The sequence below is a fragment of the Coregonus clupeaformis genome, unplaced genomic scaffold (assembly GCF_020615455.1).
Source record: "Coregonus clupeaformis isolate EN_2021a unplaced genomic scaffold, ASM2061545v1 scaf2728, whole genome shotgun sequence".
In the NCBI taxonomy this organism is placed as follows: domain Eukaryota; kingdom Metazoa; phylum Chordata; class Actinopteri; order Salmoniformes; family Salmonidae; genus Coregonus; species Coregonus clupeaformis.
Window position 1 is genome coordinate 46,847 of NW_025536182.1, and position 19,768 is coordinate 66,614.

At 46.7% G+C, this 19,768-nt stretch overlaps 1 protein-coding gene across 2 annotated transcripts; it reads right to left on the reverse strand.

Annotated features, from left to right (window-relative positions):
* Nucleotides 1-436: 436 nt before the first annotated feature.
* On the reverse strand, nucleotides 437-19,690 carry LOC121544446 (cilia- and flagella-associated protein 221-like). 2 transcript variants are annotated; one of them, XM_045219770.1, is made up of 16 exons: nucleotides 19,557-19,690; nucleotides 19,126-19,237; nucleotides 11,863-11,950; nucleotides 9,896-9,985; nucleotides 9,661-9,756; nucleotides 6,410-6,497; nucleotides 6,135-6,232; nucleotides 5,890-5,970; nucleotides 5,605-5,712; nucleotides 4,456-4,617; nucleotides 3,724-3,882; nucleotides 3,469-3,569; nucleotides 2,133-2,228; nucleotides 1,925-2,044; nucleotides 1,356-1,415; nucleotides 437-852 (listed from the first exon to the last, which is right to left on the reverse strand). In XM_045219770.1, the coding sequence occupies exons 2-16, from the start codon at nucleotides 19,233-19,235 to the stop codon at nucleotides 717-719; spliced, it is 1,593 nt and encodes a 530-aa protein (XP_045075705.1). In that variant the 5' UTR covers nucleotides 19,236-19,237; nucleotides 19,557-19,690; the 3' UTR covers nucleotides 437-716. The 2 variants fall into 2 exon arrangements, with proteins under 2 accessions (XP_045075705.1, XP_045075704.1); XM_045219769.1 differs by having other exon boundaries at nucleotides 2,133-2,231.
* Between the last annotated feature and the right edge of the window lie 78 nt (nucleotides 19,691-19,768).

The window sequence follows — 19,768 nt, forward strand, 5'->3', positions numbered from 1 at the left end:
CTGCCGGGTCTCTGACCTCCTCCCTGTAGGCTGTCTCATCGTCGTCAGTGATCAGGCCTACCACCGTCGTGTTGTTGGCAAACTTAATGATGGTGTTGGAGTCATGTGCGGCCATGCAGTTGTGAGTGAAGAGGGAGTACAGGAGGAGACTAAGCAGGCACCCCTGAGGGGCCTCTGTGTTGAGGGTCAGCGTGGCAGAGGTGTTGTAGCCTACCCTCACCCCCTTGGGGCGGCCCGTCAGGAAGTCCAGGGTCCAGTTGCAGAGGGAGTTGTTTAATCACAGGGTCCTTAGCTTAGTGATGAGCTTGTAGGGGACAATGGTGTTGAACGCTGAGCTGTAGTCAATGAAAAGCATTCTCACGTAGGTGTGGGAAAGAGCAGTGTGGAGTGCAACTGTGGATCTGTGACATATTCATTTAGAATGATTCCTTCATCATTTCTTTTATTTGCCAGAAAGGCCTGTCTTTAATTAAATAAAACAAGAAGCCAAACTTTCAAGTACATGAAGACTGTTTTAAATGAAAATGTCCTTGGATGAATTGGCCAGTGCAAATGCAAGACAATGGGCACAGCATCAGTAGTGTGGCTACTATACAATAGCACTTAGCAGCTACCGTAATGACATATTTTACAGTAAAATGTATTATATGAAATATATCAGTACTGTAATCTGATATTTCCTGCATCAACCTTAGTGCCTCATACCAAATATACTACTATTTATTCTCTGGTGTAGAGGGTGAATTAGCCTTGCCCACAATATTCAGGTGGTTGAGTCGCGCCATCACCTTGGCACCAAGTCTATTGGTCTGAGACTTCAGAAATAACTCCAGCTGCTGCTCTCTTGATTCCCTGTAGAAGTTATGAGTAAAAGTTATACAAATATGAATAATCATACCTATTGTTCTTGTTTTGATTAGAAAGAGAAAGAATCATAAAGTGTGTGTGTGTGTGTGTGTGTGGACGTGTTTAACTATACTTGTGGGGACCAGAAGTCCCCACAAGGATAGTAAATCAAGAACAATTTGACCAACTGGGGACATTTTGTTAGTCCCCACAAGGTCAAATGCTATTTCTAGGGGGTTTAAGGTTAAGGTTAGAATTAGTGTTAGAATTAGGTTTAGGGTTAGGAGTTAGGGTTAGGAGCTAGGGTTAAGGTTAGGTTTTTGGGTTAAGGTTAGGGTAAGGGTACGGGTTAGGTTTAGTGTTAGGGAAAATAGGATTTTGAATGGGACTGAATTGTATGTCCCCACAAGGTTAGCTCCGCAAGACTGTGTGTGTGTGTGTCTGTGTGATAGTAGTTGATGCTACCACCAGATGCTGAGTGGATGGGAAGGGAACAGTGTTGTGTTCACCTGGAGGTGTTGGCTGTACTCAGAGGCATCATCTGGGGAGTTTTACAGGGACTCAGGGAACTAGTGGAGGAGAAGCACAATGAGCTGTTGTTATCTCCACCTTTATATAACATCCTCTTTTACAACCCCAACCTGGCCAGAAGGAGGCAGTAGTACAGCAACAGAATTATAATTCTGGATCTCTTGATTATCTCTGCATCATGCTGATGTAACTTCATTATTTGAGCCAAATTAGAAGAGATCATTTGATTATAATTAGATTTTTGACAAATCGAATTACAAACAATTAATATGCCCACCATCAATAGAAGTAATGAGACAATGACAAACCAAACATGATGGAAGCAACAGAAAATGGAGTGCATCACATGAATGCTAATTCAAGTTATTGATTGATGACAATTGGCAAGGACTCAAGGTAAGACACCGATTGAGTTGTAGGCTAAATTAAATGCCAGTATTCCTCATAGGGATTAGAGTTTAATTTAGTGCAAACACAGATGCATGATGCTCCTGGTCCTGCAGTGTGTGTGTGTGTGTGTGTTTGTTCGTGCGTGTGAACAGTATACCTGCTGTCATCTTTAGAGCTGTCGTCTTTCAGCTGTCTGGGAGTTGAAGGTACATTCTCTGGCAGGGGAAACTCGGCTCGGATCATCTCAGTCGTGAGAGAGATTCCCATGCTTTCAAACCTGGTAAAACACGTCAGTAATACAAACCTCTAAAATGGATTCCTGTTACTTTCAGTCAGTTTGTCTGTCAGTGTGTGTTAGTGCTTACTGTCCATCCAGTAGCTCCTCTGTCATATCTTCTGGAAGGCCATTCAGAGCTGTGGGCGCCATGGTGGGCAGAATGTCACTGTTGAAGGGGTCAGACCTGCTGGAACACACACACGGTCAGGTGGTAAAGACTAAGAGGCCATTACAGGACTGGTACATTGACTGACTCAACTCTATTATCTCAACTTTATTTATACAGGTAACACAATTTCAGCCCATGTTGTACCACTGAGTATAAACATACAGGCTAACATTCTGTTGATGTTTGCAATATCTTCACGTCAGATGACTAGGCAGCCCTATGGTTTGTTGTAGAGGCCTACCTTAACTTTATAGGCAACATTTCACTTGGACTTGTTTGGACACTACTTCAACAAAGCAGAGGATATAGCGCTGGCTCTTAGTAACCCTGGTGTTGGAATGGATTCCAGAGAGGAGTCTGCACCATGGCCATAGATCTTAGACAAGGGAACAGAGTCCTGCCCCCCCTCACCCTGTAAATATTAAGTAAATCACTGTGTTTCCATTCATAAGTCTGTCTGTGAGACTTGCGATGGTCTGGACCTGTAGCTAATGTGCTACAGCTTAGCCTGAGCCATTCAAATGATCTGGAGGCAGAGATGAAGCCAGCAAGAACATCCTTGCAAGAAGTGGACACACACAAACACACTGAGCCAGCTGGAGGAAGTTTGTGGATGACCTATAACCTACAGTGTACTTCCTGAGGAGCATAAGGGTTTACACATTCGTCAAGTCAAATGCTCTGAGGAAGGGCAAGAGGTTTTTTAAGTGCTGCGTTGCAACTTACTGGTTGCGTGTGGTGCCTTAATTGAAGCTCTATGCAATCAATGGAAAATCTGAACATAATAGCAAAAACAATCCTAACTAACTATCTCCCACAGGAGGCTGCTGAGGGGAGAACGGCTCATAATAATGGCAGGAACGGAGCAAATGGAATGGCATCAAACACCTGGAAACCATATGTTTGATGTATTTGATCCCATTCCATTTATTGTACTCCTGTAATTCCCACGAGCCCGTTCTCCCCAATTAAGGTGCCACCAACCTCCTGTACTATCTACCTATCCATAGCTTCCCAGTACCACAACACCTCGGCTGTGAGCTGGTCAAACAAGATGAGCTCATAAGACAAGTGTTCAGTTGTGTGTGAAGAAGAACAGTCTATACTTTGTACTGTTCGCTCAAGAACACATAGTATAGATGAGTTAGTACATCATGATCATTAGACACTGTCAATTTAGCTGTCACTTTACGCAGCTGTATGTGTAATGTGAATGGTAGACAGCCCTGTAAAGTCTGTGTTACTGGATCTTTACATGCGCGGGGCCCAGCTACTGGTGAGTGTGGGAGTGTTGGCCAGAGCGGCTAGGGCAGCCGATGGGAACTTCTTCCAGGTCATCACGCCTCGGATCACATCCTGCAATTTGATCAGGATAAAGAACACAGTGTAATTGTTGTAAAAACGGCTTTGACTTTAGTCCCAATTCCCACTAATGTCCACATTGTGTGAACAATCAAGGAATTATATTATATTTTGCTTAATAACTCCTGTTGATATGAAAGAGACTTACTGTTCGGTCCAAAAATGTCTTCTGAGTGCTGGGGGTGTGCATTCCAAACACAGAGAGCTTTGGAATGGTGTACCGGGGCAGTGGACACAGGTGGAACTCCAGGTCACACTCTAGGTAGAGAGGGTCCGCTTTGAAGGCATGAAGACCGGGGGCTGGGTTCTACAGAGCAGAACAAAGTCCAACATGGAACATGAACGGTATAAATGATCAGTACAAAATGATTCATAATGATTGATATTCTCAGGGCCAGTGAATGAATGATTCCACTATTGGAATGAGGAACAGCTAAATACTTTGATGGATGAGAAAGATGTTGAGGGAATCATCAGGACAGAGATTCCAACAAAACATTTACCACACTATGCATGATAGTAACACCAATCATTATGACTACAGCTATTGTATACAGCCTTATAATGAACAGCCTGGAGATATTTACTAGAGATATAACATAGATGTGGCCCATACTGTAGAATATGATAGAACACATTTATATATACAGCAGTGGAGGCTGGTGGGAGGAGTTATAGGAGGACAGGCTCATTGTAATGGCTGGAATGGAATTATTGGAATGGAGTCAAACATGTGGTTTCCATATGTTTGATACCGTTCCATTAATTCCATTCCAGCCATTACAATGAGCCCGTTCTCCTATCGCTCCTCCCACCAGCCTCCACTGAGATACTGTATATAAATAAATGTGTTCTATCATATTCTGTGATATTGCCTTACAAAGATTCTGAGGGGGTGTGCATAGGGGGGCTTCAGCAGGGCGGCTGGGGCCGTGAAGCTCAGACTGGGACACTCGTCCTCCTGCTCCACATCCTCTTCACCCTCTGGCTCGGCCACACCACACCCCGAGGGAGAACGGATCACCCTGGGCAACAGTTCATCCTGAAAAATAAAAAAGATTGATCAGTCTTGTATAACAGCCATGCTGGCAAGAGTAGAGATATACTATCAAGAATCCTATCAATGAGATTGGGCCAATCAATTAGAAGCTCTAGTTCTGCAATTGCAAAAATCCTATTTGACGTTGTCCTAAATTAAGATAAGATCTGACATTACATTTTTACATTTAAATCATTTAGCAGACGCTCTTATCCAGAGCGACTTACAGTTAGTGAATACATATTTTTTTTATACTGGCCCCCCGTGGGAATCGAACCCACAACCCTGCCGTTGCAAACGCCATGCTCTATCAACTGACCTACATCCCTGCCGGCCATTCCCTCCCCTACCCTGGACGACGCTGGGCCAATTGTGCGCCGCCCATGAGTCTCCCGGTCGCGGCCGGCTGCGACAGAGCCTGCATTCGAACCAGGATCTCTAGTGGCACAGTTAGCACTGCGATGCAGTGCCTTAGACCACTGTATCATATAATAATAAGTAATGTTGTGGTAAAGAGTTTGTTAGAGTTCATATGGAGAGCTGCCCATAGCTGAGTAAGTGTTTGTATCATGGGAGCTAAGTGGGGACCATGAGCTCTGGAGAAGGGTGATTAATGGTTGTCTTGTCATGGTCTTGTCAACCATGGGAAACTATAGGAACATTTAACAAATAATGGTTTGATTACATAAACAATGAGGTTATTGCTGTATCAGTTTGAGTAAATGCACACATGCTATTGGATGTCAGAGGAGCAGAGCAGATCATAGTCTCTGATAGTGACACCATTAAGTAATCAATCAAACCATTCAGAGTTCTCAGGGTTATTGCTGTTTTATGTCATTGTTTATGTTATATCACTAATATATCATCTCGTAAAAGGCTTAAAAGATTGACTTTGATGTATTTGTTTTTGTAGGAATGTATCTGTGTATCACACACAACCTACGTAAACTTCCCACAGTGTTGGTGGTGAGTTGTCTCTTGGCTCACCTGTGCCCCAGTGCATAGCGTTCTGGGCTGGGTTGGGGGAATGTAGCTAGCTGCAGCCTCAAAGGCCGAAACAGGCTGGTACCCCATTAACTTGTAGTGCTGGGGAACCTTGAAAAACAACACAAGTAATGGGACAGAAGTGAGCATGTTACTGTACAATTTACAAGCAAATTCCCTGTCATCATCAGCAGTGACAGAAAGGCAAAAATAGCTAGTTGTTAGTGCTCCAATGTACAAGCAACCAATGATTCTTGATTCAGGCAAAGACCTCTCATGTAAACGTACCTTGAGATTGAAGAATGGAGTGTGTGGTTTGACCAGGACCTCAATAGGCCTAACAGGGACGGCACCCAACGCATTGGGAGCCTGGGCATACAGTATAAGGCAAACACTGTAAGTTATGGTCATTTTCACTGTATCATTTCAATGAATTTGTAACAAGCTACTGGGCAAATCAAATCACTGTTACTTCTTTGCAAGCAGTCCATGCAAGAACAAGATGGCTTTTTATCAAAGTGCACTGCACTCACCAGTTCATCAGACTGGTATGGAAGAGAGAAGATAGGAAATGTGAAAGGAATCACGTTGTCTGGTGAGATCTTCGGGAGATGAGAGGTCTCCTCCTCAACTGAAAAAGAAAAATGCATGCATCTTGCTTGCTTCCAACATCACAACGACTTGGAGGTAAAATAACTTTAAGATAGATTTTTATTTTGGAGCCACAAATGTGTGTGCTGCGTCGTTCAGGTTTGTATTTTGAGAATAGAGAACACTTTTGCCCTGTGGGGTCTCAACTGTGCAATACCTCTTACTCCTTTGGACAGGCGCTTCAAGCTTTGAGTCAGCTGCCTAAACGAGACAAGTCTGTTGTTCATACGACATCGAATCACCACCTGAAACACATGGTGCACTCACTTAGAAGTCGTGTTGTTTGGAAAGGTTATGCATGTTTATAAGTAAAACCTCTTTGTGCTGTATGAAATCTGTTACAGTACATATTTCTTGCTCAAATAGAGAATTATATAAATACACAACAACAACAAATATTTTCAGGTATGCATTGGAAGAAATATGATATTAAAGAGCTCTACAGGATCGGTGTCCCGTATACGGGACGGTTGAGCTAACGTGCGCTAATGTGATTAGCAAACTTTCCAGGACATAGACCTGTCTTATATGGGCAGAAAGCTTCAATTCTTGTTAATCTAACTGCACTGTCCATTTTACAGTAGCTATTACAGTGAAGAAATACCATGCTATTGTTTGAGGAGAGTGCACAACAACAAAATACTTATCACGGCAACTGGTTTGATACATTCACCTCTGAAGGTAAATAATGTACTTAAATTCAGTAATCTTGTTCTGATTTGTCATCCTAAGGGTCCCAGAGATAAAATGTAGCATAGTTTTGTTTGATAAAATCTATTTTTATATTCAAATGTAGGAACTGGGTTCTACAGTTTGAACCTCTGCTGTCTCTGGCTCCACACCCACCCTGCCCGGCCATCTAGATGTGTGAAAGTTAGTGTATAAGCTAATGATCCATCATGTATGACATTCCTGGGAGTGTGTAAACTTACATTTTGCACTACCATATAATTTTTGTATGTTCTCTATAGTTATGTACTTGAAAATGTATCAATTGACCAATTCGGCAAGTTTGTGCAGCCTTTATACAAAATAGTCCAGTATTGCAATGATTCACTGGATCACTCCGAAACTTTGCACACACACTGCTGCCATCTAGTGGCCAAACTCTAAATTGGGCCTAAACTGCAATATTATATTGTGGCCTTTCTCTTGCATTTCAAAGATGATGGAACAAAAAAAAACACAAAAAAACATGATTTCTCTTTTACCAGATCTAATGTGTTATTTTCTCCCACATTAATTTCACATGTCCACAAACTTCAGTGTTTCCTTTCAAATGGTATCAAGAATATGCATAACATTGCTTCAGGTCCTGAGCTACAGGTAGTTAGATTTAGGTATGTCATTTTAGACGAAAATTGAAAAAAAGGGTCCGATCCTTAAGAGGTTAAAGAGAACCAGAACTTAGACATTGTCAGCTTTCCAACTGCCTATGAGGTATTGAATAACATAGTGGTTTTACAGTTTGGCATTTGATTGGATGTAGAAAATGTATGGTACTTCATTAAATATACAGTGGTGAAAAAAAGTATTTAGTCAGCCACCAATTGTGCAAGTTCTCCCACTTAAAAAGATGAGAGGCCTGTAATTTTCATCATACGTACACGTCAACTATGACAGACAAATTGAGAAGAAAAAAAATCCAGAAAATCACATTGTAGGATTTTTTATGAATTTATTTGCAAATTATGGTGGAAAATAAGTATTTGGTCACCTACAAACAAGCAAGATTTCTGTCTCTCACAGACCTGTAACTTCTTCTTTAAGAGGCTCCTCTGTCCTCCACTCGTTACCTGTATTAATGGCACCTGTTTGAACTTGTTATCAGTATAAAAGACACCTGTCCACAACCTCAAACAGTCACACTCCAAACTCCACTATGGCCAAGACCAAAGAGCTGTCAAAGGACACCAGAAACAAAATTGTAGACCTGCACCAGGCTGGGAAGACTGAATCTGCAATAGGTAAGCAGCTTGGTTTGAAGAAATCAACTGTGGGAGCAATTATTAGGAAATGGAAGACATACAAGACCACTGATAATCTCCCTCGATCTGGGGCTCCATGCAAGATCTCACCCCTGTGGGGTCAAAATGATCACAAGAACGGTGAGCAAAAATCCCAGAACCACACGGGGGACCTAGTGAATGACCTGCAGAGAGCTGGGACCAAAGTAACAAAGCCTACCATCAGTAACACACTACGCCGCCAGGGACTCAAATCCTGCAGTGCAAGACGTGTCCCCCTGCTTAAGCCAGTACATGTCCAGGCCCGTCTGAAGTTTGCTAGAGTGCATTTGGATGATCCAGAAGAGGATTGGGAGAATGTCATATGGTCAGATGAAACCAAAATATAACTTTTTGGTAAAAACTCAACTCGTCGTGTTTGGAGGACAAAGAATGCTGAGTTGCATCCAAAGAACACCATACCTACTGTGAAGCATGGGGTAGGAAACATCATGCTTTGAGGCTGTTTTTCTGCAAAGGGACCAGGACGACTGATCCGTGTAAAGGAAAGAATGAATGGGGCCATGTATCGTGAGATTTTGAGCGAAAACCTCCTTCCATCAGCAAGGGCATTGAAGATGAAACGTGGCTGGGTCTTTCAGCATGACAATGATCCCAAACACACCGCCCGGGCAACGAAGGAGTGGCTTCGTAAGAAGCATTTCAAGGTCTTGGAGTGGCCTAGCCAGTCTCCAGATCTCAACCCCATAGAAAATCTTTGGAGGGAGTTGAAAGTCCGTGTTGCCCAGCGACAGCCCCAAAACATCACTGCTCTAGAGGAGATCTGCATGGAGGAATGGGCCAAAATACCAGCAACAGTGTGTGAAAACCTTGTGAAGACTTACAGAAAACGTTTGACCTGTGTCATTGCCAACAAAGGGTATATAACAAAGTATTGAGACACTTTTGTTATTGACCAAATACTTATTTTCCACCACAATTTGCAAATACATTCATTAAAAATCCTACAATGTGATTTTCTAGATTTTTTTTTCTCATTTTGTCTGTCATAGTTGACGTGTACCTATGATGAAAATTACAGGCCTCTTTTTAAGTGGGAGAACTTGCACAATTGGTGGCTGACTAAATACTTTTTTCCACCACTATAGCTGACCTCAGGAATTCCCATCCCAGACATACTACAGGGAATGTCCATTCTTAGCTTCTTACTACGGTACTTTCATTAGACTGGACTGTGCCCCACTACAAAATTACTACTACACCATCTTATGACATGGCTTAAGATCGTTATCAAAGAGAGTTTACACACTGCCTCACAGGGTTTTGGATTGTGGTTTGTGAGTGAAACCATTGTGTTGAGTGGGCTGGAATGAGGCACTCTATACCTATATGGCCATACCTAAGGCCAATGGAGTGAAAAAGAGAGGGCTAAGTACTGTACCTTGCGGGCTACCTGCTGGAAGAGCCTCAGAGCTCTCTGCCTGATCTCCAGATGACTGCTGGAGTAAATGCGAAAGGAAGGCGTGCCCATCGGTGCCTGGAAGGTACAAACAGAACAGACATTTTGATTTTGAAAAAATAAATAGATACAAGCAGCTCTCCTACTCGAGGAAAAGGCACTCCGTTGAACGCCATTTTAGCGGCAAACAGGTCCGTTTTGACTTCGACATGCTTACCTGGCCTGTGTTATGCAGGACACGTCTGGTAGAGAGCTTAGGTTGATCTCTAGCAAAGTCCCTCTCCTTCCTCACCTCTCCTTTTCTAACCTGGAATTAAGACAGATGTTCGTCATGTTCAGAATACGAGCAAGTGTGACTAACAGGGATCAATGCCGGGAGAATGCATTAGCCCACTAAGCCAAAGCCTAGGCATTTGCTCGGGGAGCCAATGCAACTCTTCAAGTCTCAGGTAAGGTTACTGATTATCACACTAGCATGGTCACCAAACAACCTCTGTTACACAAACGTATGAAACACAGACCAGCACACGGAAGAGGTGTAAAGGCTATTTTGGTTTCTGGCCTGAGCTCCAGATTCCAGAGAAGACACATGAAAGGAGTTTATCCAATCACCAAGTGGAGTGGTTGGCCTCTCTAAAAACAATGGCGGCTTGTAAAGAGCAGAGTGTGTAAATACAGCCAATAAACAGAGAGAGGGGAGAGGAAGTGCTGTTAATTGTCCTGGGAGAGATCTGTCATCTGTTCCCCTTTAGAAGAAACAGCAATAGCAGCAGCTCTCGCTGACATTACAGTGTCATGTAAAGTTACAATGGTTGGATTTATACATTGACTGGCCGGTCTCAATAAAACTCAAATATAGTTGCACAGCCTGACTTTACGATATATTAAGGAGAGCATAATACACTATATATACAAAGGTATGTGGACACCCCTTCAAATTAGTGGATTTGTCTATTTCAGCCACACCCGTTGTATAAAATCGAGCACACAGACATGCAATCTCCATAGACAAAACACTGGCTGTAGAATGGACTTATTGAAGAGCTCAGTGACGTTCAATGTGGCACCGTCATAGGAGGCCACCTTTCCAACAAGTCACTTCGTCAAATGTCTGCCCTGCTAGAGCAGCACCGGTCAACTGTAAGTGCTGTTATTGTGAAGTGGAAACGTCTAGGAGCAACAATGGCTCAGCCATGAAGTGTAGGCAACACAAGCTCACTGAACGGGACTGCTGGGTGCTGAAGTGCGTAGCGCGTAAAAATGGTCTGTCCTCGGTTGCAACACTCACTACCGAGTTCCAAACTGCCTCTGGAAGCAACGCCAAGTGTCGGCTGGAGTGGTGTAAAGCCCACCGCCATTGGACTCTGGAGCAGTGGAAGCGCGTTCTCTGGTGTGATGAATCATCTGGCAGTCCGACGAATATGGGTTCGGTGGATGCCAGGAAAACGCTACCTGCCCCAATGCATAGTGGCAACTGTAAAGTTTAATGGAGGAGGAATAATGGTCTGGGGCTGTTTTTCATGGTTCGGGCTAGGCCCCTTAGTTCCAGTGAAGGGAAATCTTAATGCTACAGCATACAATGCCATTCTAGACGATTCTGTGCTTCCAACTTTTTGGCAACAGTTTGGGGAAGGCCCTTTCCTGTTTCAGCATGACAATGCCCCTGCGCACAAAGCGAGGTCCATACAGAAATCAAGATCGGTGTGGAAGAATTTGACTAGCCTGCACAGAGCCCTGACCTCAACCCCATCGAACACCTTTGGGATGAATTGGAACGCCGACTGCGAGCCAGGCCTAATCGCAAAACATCAGTGCCCGACCTCACTAATGCTCATGGCTGAATGGAAGCAAGTCCCCGCAGCAATGTTCCAACATCTAGTGGAAAGCCTTCCCAGAAGAGTGGAGGCTGTTATAGCAGCAAAGGGGGGACGAACTCCATATTAATGCCTATGATTTTGGAATGAGATGTTTGACAAGCAGGTGTCCACATAGTTTTGGTCATGTAGTGTATATAAAACATAGTTACAATATGGTATGCAAACCGGAGAAAAACTGGATGCCCAGATTGCTGCACAAGTGATGAGAACTAAGAGCAGAGGGAAACATGAAACATGTTGGAAATACAACATACAGCAACAGTGTTTTATGATTATTATGACTATCATGATAAGTTACAAATCTTACCATATATTCATAATCTGCAACATCTCTCTCCTCCAAAACCTGCCTTTTGGTCTGTGCCGAGACAGGGTCCATCCCAAGGTGAACTTGCCTTTATCAAAAAGAATCCTTCAACATTTATCTACAGTACAGTATGAGTGACCTATGACATTTAGTACATAATCATAGATATGTTAATCTACAGTGCCTTTGGAACGTATTCAGACCCCTTGACGTTTTCCACATTTTGTTACGTTACAGCCTTATTCTAAAATTGATTAAATGATTTTTTTCCCTCTCATCCATCTATACACAATATGCCATAGTGGCAAAGCGAAAACAGGTTTTTAGAAATGTTTCCAAATGTATTGTAAAACAAAAATACCTTATTTACATAAGTATTCAGACCCTTTACTATGAGACTCGAAATTGAGCTCAGGTGCATTCTGTTTCCATTAATCATCCTTGAGATGTTTCTACAACTTGATTGGAGTCCACCTGTGGTAAATTCAATTGATTGGACATGATTTGAACACAGTGGCCTCCATCATTCTTAAATGGAAGAAGTTTGGAACCACCAAGACTCTTCCTAGAGCCGGCCGCCCAGCAAAACTGAGCAATCATGGAAGAAGGGCCTTGGTCAGGGAGGTGACCAAGAACCCGATTGTCACTCTGACAGAGCTCCAGAGTTCCTCTGTGGAGAAGGGAGAACCTTCCAGAAGGACAACCATCTCTGCAGCACTCCACCAATCAGGCCTTTATGGTAGAGTGGCCAGACTGAAGCCACTCCTCAGTAAAAAGGCACATGACTGCCCACTTGGAGTTTGCCAAAAGGCACCTAAAGGACTCAGACCATGAGAAACAAGATTCTCTGGTCTGATGAAACCAAGATTGAACTCTTTGGCCTGAACGCAGGAGTGGCTTCAGGACAAGTCTCTGAATGTCTGTGAGTGGCCCAGCCAGAGCCCAGACTTGAACCCAATCGAACATCTCTGGAGAGACCTGAAAATAGCTGTGCAGCGACGCTCCCCATCCAACCTGCAGAGAAGAATGGGAATCCCCAAATTGTTTTATTTTTATTTAACCTTTATTTAACCAGGTAAGCCAGTTGAGAACAAGTTCTCATTTACAACTGTGACCTGGCGCAGGTGTGCCACGCTTGTAGCGTCATACCCAAGAAAAATTGAGGCTGTAATCGCTGCCAAAGGTGCTTCAACAAAGTACTGAGTAAAGGGTCTGAATACTTACGTAAATTTGATATTTTGTATTTGTATATTTAATACATTTGCAAAAATTTCTACAAACCTGTTTTTGCTTTGTCATTATTGTCACGATTCAGACAGACGACCAGAGGACCACAATTGCGTCACACCAGAAAGTTTATTAAACTTAAGGGAAAAGGGAAGTAGGGAGTGAATGAAGGCTCCAGGGGTAACAGGGATCCCGTCCAATGCGCTGGGTCTGTGCCCCCCAGTGGCAGCGATGCGTCCCTATGAAGCCGGTGGTGGGTGGTCCAGAAGTCCTGGGGGGAGACACAGACACAACAGGGCGGAATGAAACCAGGCAGCAGTACAGTTCAAGGGAAATCCAAAATACGTAGTAGCAAGGCAGAAGGCTGGTCAGAGTTACCGGGATAGAAGAGTAGTCAGGAGTCGTAATGGCAGAAGCAGGTCTGGATCTCCTGAGGCAGAAGAGTATCCAAAAACAGGCAGGTCCGGGGTCACAAAACCAGGGTGAGCCAGAAGCGCGAGCAAACAGGTTCCGGGTGTGAGCTTTGCAGACGATCTGACACCGGAGAGCTGAAAGACAGGGCCTTAAATACTGGGAGAGGTTAGTGGGTAATGCAGCGCAGCTGGCAGAGTAATTAGAGCCGAGCAGAGCAGGGACAGGTGGAGCTAGTTAGGCTGAGTAGAGAGAGGGAGGTGAGCAGAGTGGAAGATAGTGGAAACAAATTAAGGTGGTAACCCGGTGGAGTGAGAGGGCTCATGACAGAACCCCCCCCAAGGGACGGCCCCAGAAGTCCCAAGAGCAACACCACGCCGGGCGGGAGGAGGGGAGCCGGAGGAGGGCTAGGAACTCCTCCGAACGGTCCGAGTGAACGTCCTCATCCTCGGAGGAAGCCGGAGGGCCGTGGTCGGGAGATGGGACAGGTCCCGAGACAGGATCAGGCACAGGACAGGAAGCCGAGCGGGCCGGACGGTTAGGGACCCCTCTGGGGCGGCCCCTACGGATTGCAGGTTGATCCGGATGCCGTTGGTGGAAAGCGGTGATGAGAGTCCTATCCACAATCCGACTAGCTGGCACCCAGGTCCTTTCCTCAGGTCCATAGCCCTCCCAGTCAATGAGGTACTGGAGACCCCTACCCCTCCGTCTGGACCGAAGCAGGCGGCGGACGGTGTAAACCAGACCACCATCGACGAGCCGTGGAGGAGGAGGACCAGGCGCAGCAGGGACCAGCGGACTCTCATGGATGGGCTTAATCTTAGACACATGGAAAGTGGGGTGCACCCTCAGGGAATTAGGCAGTTGGAGCCGGACAGCAGTTGGGCTAATCACTCTTATGATAGGGAATGGGCCAATGAACCGAGGTGCCAGCTTCTGCGACTCCACCCTGAGTGGCAGGTTCTTCGATGACAACCACACCCTTTGACCAACATGGTAGGTGGGAGCAGGAATTCTCCGACGGTTGGCCCCGGTAGTGTAGCTGGCAACGGACCTGAGGAGTGTGGCTCGGGCTTGTGACCAGGTGCGGCGACATCGACGGGCAAAAGCAAGTGCAGATGGGCAAGTAACCTCCTCCTCCTGGCTGGCAAATAGAGGAGGCTGGTATCCATAAACACATTGGAAAGGGGACATACCCGATGGCAGAGCAGGTCAGAGAATTGTGTGCGTACTCCACCCATGTCAATTGCTGCGACCAGGAGTGGGGGTTGCGTGAAGTCATGCATCGCAGTGCCTTCTCAAGCTCCTGATTAGCCCGCTCTGACTGCCCATTGGATTGGGGATGGAATCCGGAAGTCAGACTGACTGTGGCTCCCAGCAGGTGACAGAACTCCTTCCAAAAAGCGGAGGAGAATTGTGGACCACGGTCAGAAACAACATCCCTTGGCAGTCCGTGGATCCGGAAGACGTGTTCCAGGACCACCTGGGCGGTCTCCTTGGCGGTTGGGAGCTTGGGGAGGGGAATGAAGTGTGCCATCTTGCTGAAACGGTCAACGATGGTGAGAATGACGGTCATGCCACTTGAAGGGGGGCAGCCCCGTGACAAAGTCAAGGGCGATGTGAGACCAGGGACGTCTGGGCACAGGCAGGGGCTGCAGCAATCCGGCTGGGGGCTGGCAGGACGACTTGTGTTGGTTGCAGATGGGGCAGGCTTGGACGAATTCCCGTACATCCTTCCTCAGAGAGGGCCACCAGAACCTCTGGGCGAGCAGGTTGTAAGTGCGGGTGGAGCCAGGGTGACAAGCTAGGCGGGAGTCATGTCCCCACTGAATGACCTGGGACCTCAGGTCTTCGGGGACAAAAAGGCGGTCAGCTGGGCAAGTGCTGGGACCTGGCTGGTTACGGAGAGCCTCCAGCACCTGTTCCTCAACAGCCCAGGTCAGAGCTGCAACGATGCAGGGACTTGGCAGAATCGACACAGGGTCCTTGGAGGGGGTGTCATCCTTCTGGAATTGACGGGAGAGGGCGTCTGGCTTGGTGTTGCGTGATCCAGGCCGGTATGACAGAGTGAAATTAAACCTGGTGAAGAACAGGGCCCAGCGGGACTGCCTGGAGTTCAACCGTTTGGCCGTGCGGATGTACTCCAAGTTCTTATGATCGGTCCAAACGAGAAATGGAATGGTGGACCCCTCCAGCCAGTGACGCCACTCCTCCAAGGCAAGCTTCACAGCCAGCAGCTCACGGTTCCCTATGTCGTAATTGCACTCAGAGGGGGACAACCGACGTGAGAAAAAGGCACAGGGATGGAGCTTCCTATCCTCCGCAGCCCACTGAGAAATCACAGCACCAACTCCCACATCCGAGGCGTCCACCTCCACAATGAATTGCCGGTCCACATCAGGCATCTGGAGGATGGGAGCGGAGGTGAACCTCACCTTGAGGGTACTGAAGGCTTTGTCGGCTGCTGGGGTCCAGGTGAAGGGTTGCTTGGTGCTGGTTAGAGCAGTGAGAGGGGCAGCAACGGTACTGTAGTTCCGGATAAACTTCCTATAGAAGTTAGCAAACCCCAGAAACTGTTGCAGCTTCTTTCTGTTCTCCGGAACTGGCCATGAAGTGACTGCTGATACTTTGGCAGGATCCATTTGGATACTTCCCTCTGCCACTATGTACCCCAGGAAGGCCACTGTCTTGACGTGAAACTCACATTTCTCTGCCTTGGCGTAGAGGGAATTCTCCAGAAGACGATGAAGGACTTGCTGGACATGGCGGGTGTGTTCAGACAGGTTTCTGGAGTAAATTAAGATGTCATCCAGGTAAACGAAGACAAACTTGTTTAACATGTCCCGCAGTACATCATTCACTAGAGCCTGGAACACAGCAGGAGCATTGGTGAGGCCAAAAGGCATAACCAGATACTCGTAGTGGCCTGTTGGTGTATTGAATGCGGTTTTCCATTCATCTCCCTCCCGGATCCGCACTAGGTGGTAAGCGTTTCTGAGATCCAACTTGGTAAAAACAGTGGCTCCCTGGAGCAACTCAAAAGCAGAGGTGAGCAGAGGCAGAGGGTAACGGTTCTTCACTGTGATGTCGTTGAGTCCCCTGTAGTCGATGCAGGGGCGAAGAGATCCGTCCTTCTTCCCCACAAAGAAGAAGCCAGCACCAGCAGGAGATGAAGATGAACGGATTAATCCTGGGACAGAGAGCCATTGATGTAGTCCTCCATGGACTTTCTTTCAGGAGCAGACAACGAATAAAGACGACCCCCTTGGAGGAGCTGTTCCAGGGAGGAGGTCGATGGCACAGTCGTACCGGTCGGTGAGGGGGCAGAGATGTGGCTCTTGCTTTGTTAAACACCTCTCTGAGACCATGGTAGCATTCTGGGACATTGGAGAGGTCAGGAGCGGAGTTAGTAGGTACTGGCCGAGGGGGTAGTGCGGCCGCAAGCAGGCAGGTTCGGTGGCAGTCCTCTCCCCACTCCCTGATCACCCCGGTCACCCAGTCGAGCTGAGGGTTGTGCCGGGCGGAGCCATGGGTAACCCAGGATGAGGGGTTGGCCTGGAGAGGGGAGCAGGTGAAACTGGATAGTTTCTTGATGGTTTCCGGACAGACCCATCGAGACCGGGGCCGTGACATGAGTGACCGATCCGAGTAAGTGTCCGTCCAGTGCCCGGGCAGGAATAGGAGGTGTCAAACGGAGGTTCTCCAGTCCCAGTTGGCGTGCCAGCTTGATGTCCATTATGTTGGCTTCGGCGCCAGAATCCACCAGAGCAGCCAGGGTGTGAGTTGAGTCAGAGAGGCGGAGGTGAACTTGCAGCAGGGGGTTTGCGGTCGGAGGACTGGATGGTCATAGAACTCAACCGGACTCCCCCTACGCCCGGTGAGCTTCGGCCCTTTAAAGGGCAGGTTACCACACGATGTCCATCACCTCCACAATAGAGGCAGAGGTTTGAGGTGAGCGGCGCTGGCGCTCTGCAGGAGTGAGGGAGGCTCGCCCAATCTCCATAGGCTCAGACTGATCAAGCTGACCTGGGTGAGTGGCAGTAGATGACAGGAGCCCAGTCGGATCTCTCCGAATGCCGGTAGTAGGTGGACCTTGGCGCCCCCTCTCACGACGACGGGTCTGTATCCTTCTGTCGATCCTGACAGTCAGTGCGATGGCTTCATCAAGAGTGGAAGGCAGTTCATGGGAGACCAACTCGTCCTTGATATAGTCAGCCAAACTATGGAAGAACGCGTCCACCAACGATGGTGTGTTCCAAGAACTTCGTCTAGCCAGGGTTCGGAAGTCGATGGAATGGTCTGCGACTGTACGTCTGCCTTGTCGAATACTGAACAGTTCACGAGACGCCTTGCGGTGGGTGAATCCAGGTCAAACACCTTCAGCATCTCCTCAGCAAACAGGTCGAAGGTTGCACATGCGGGGGTTTGACGTTCGAACTCTGCTGTTCCCCAGAGTCGAGCTCGGCCCGTCAGGTGAGTGATGGCATACCCAACTTTAGCCCCTCCGTGGCGAAGGTCCTTGGCTGCAAGGAGAACTGAAGTCGGCAGCTAGTCAGGAATGGCCGGACCTGGGTTGAATCGCCGTTGAACCGCTCGGGGTTTCCAATCTTGGGTTCCGGAGCAGCGGCTGCAATGACCGGGGCAGGTAACTCGGGGGCTGGGCTGGTGGGCAGACTGGCTGGGGTAAGGTTGGTGAGGAGTTGAATGATCATGGCGAGTTGTTGTTGCTGCTGCTGGAACTGCTGCTCATGCTCATCGGTTTCCATGTCGGGAAAGTGTGCGCTGAGTCCATAATGGTCAGATCGTACTGTCACGATTCAGACAGACGACCAGAGGACCACAATTGCGTCACACCAGAAAGTTTATTAAACTTAAGGGAAAAGGGAAGTAGGGAGTGAATGAAGGCTCCAGGGGTAACAGGGATCCCGTCCCATCGCGCTGGGTCTGTGCCCCCCCAGTGGCAGCGATGCGTCCTATGAAGCCGGTGGTGGGTGGTCCAGAAGTCCTGGGGGAGACACAGACACAACAGGGCGGAATGAAACCAGGCAGCAGTACAGTTCAAGGGAAATCCAAAATACGTAGTAGCAAGGCAGAAGGCTGGTCAGAGTTACCGGGATAGAAGAGTAGTCAGGAGTCGTAATGGCAGAAGCAGGTCTGGATCTCCTGAGGCAGAAGAGTATCCAAAAAACAGGCAGGTCCGGGGTCACAAAACCAGGGTGAGCCAGAAGCGCGAAGCAAACAGGTTCCGGGTGTGAGCTTTGCAGACGATCTGACACCGGAGAGCTGAAAGACAGGGCCTTAAATACTGGGAGAGGTTAGTGGGTAATGCAGCGCAGCTGGCAGAGTAATTAGAGCCGAGCAGAGCAGGGACAGGTGGAGCTAGTTAGGCTGAGTAGAGAGAGGGAGGTGAGCAGAGTGGAAGATAGTGGAAACAAATTAAGGTGGTAACCCGGTGGAGTGAGAGGGCTCATGACAATTATGGGGTATTGTGTGTAGATTGATGAAGAAAAAAAACAATTTAATACATTTAGTAATGTAACAAAATGTGGAAAAAGTCAATGGGTCTGAATACTTTCCGAATGCACTCTATATGACTATTAATGTGAGTAAATTATGGATCCTCACCATCTGAGATGATTGGCTCTCTCCTCCTGGATGTCCTGTCGAATCCTGGTCTCAAAGAACGCCTCCTTCATCTGTCTCGTCTGGAGGCCCAGCTTAGGTTGGGACATCATGGCTGAATTGTAAAAAAAATATATATATATATATATGTAACTTAGTAACAGCAAATAGTGTCCGCGGCAGACCTAAACGGCAATGAATTAAGCATTCCAGACGTTGAATCATCTGAGTTAGCTTTCAGTCATACTAGCAAACAAGTCATCCAACAAACCTGGTTTCTCCCCTCTTTACATTAAGTGAATATTGAATGACACTCCTTTATCTCTTAGAGAAAATCTAATGTATGTTGATTACTTGTGTGGAAGTTCATTACTTATGTGAAAGTTGATTAATGGTGTGAAAGTTGATTACTGGTGTGAAACTTGTCCAGGTACCTTCCCTCAGGTCTTTAGAGCTCAGTTTATCAGTCTGTTGTATCAGTATCTTGGCCACTCCAGCAGGGGTGGACACATCAACTGCAGTCTTCAGGCTCAGCTTCACATCACTCTCTCTTTTCTCCCTTACAGTCTATTGAAATCACACAATACCAATCACACACCAGATATGTTCATATTCATATGATTACCTCATTATCTACATCATAGTA

Bases quoted from the DNA above. Each gene is read 5' to 3' on its own strand.
- LOC121544446 (XM_045219769.1), bottom strand. From the start codon at position 19,235: ATGATGTCCCAACCTAAGCTGGGCCTCCAGACGAGACAGATGAAGGAG. The intron at 4,618-5,604 runs GTGAGCCAAGAG...TTTATTTTTCAG, and splicing joins CGCTATGCACTGGGGCACAG to GATGAACTGTTGCCCAGGGT. The intron at 853-1,355 runs GTGAACACAACA...TAACTTCTACAG, and splicing joins AGTACAGCCAACACCTCCAG to GGAATCAAGAGAGCAGCAGC.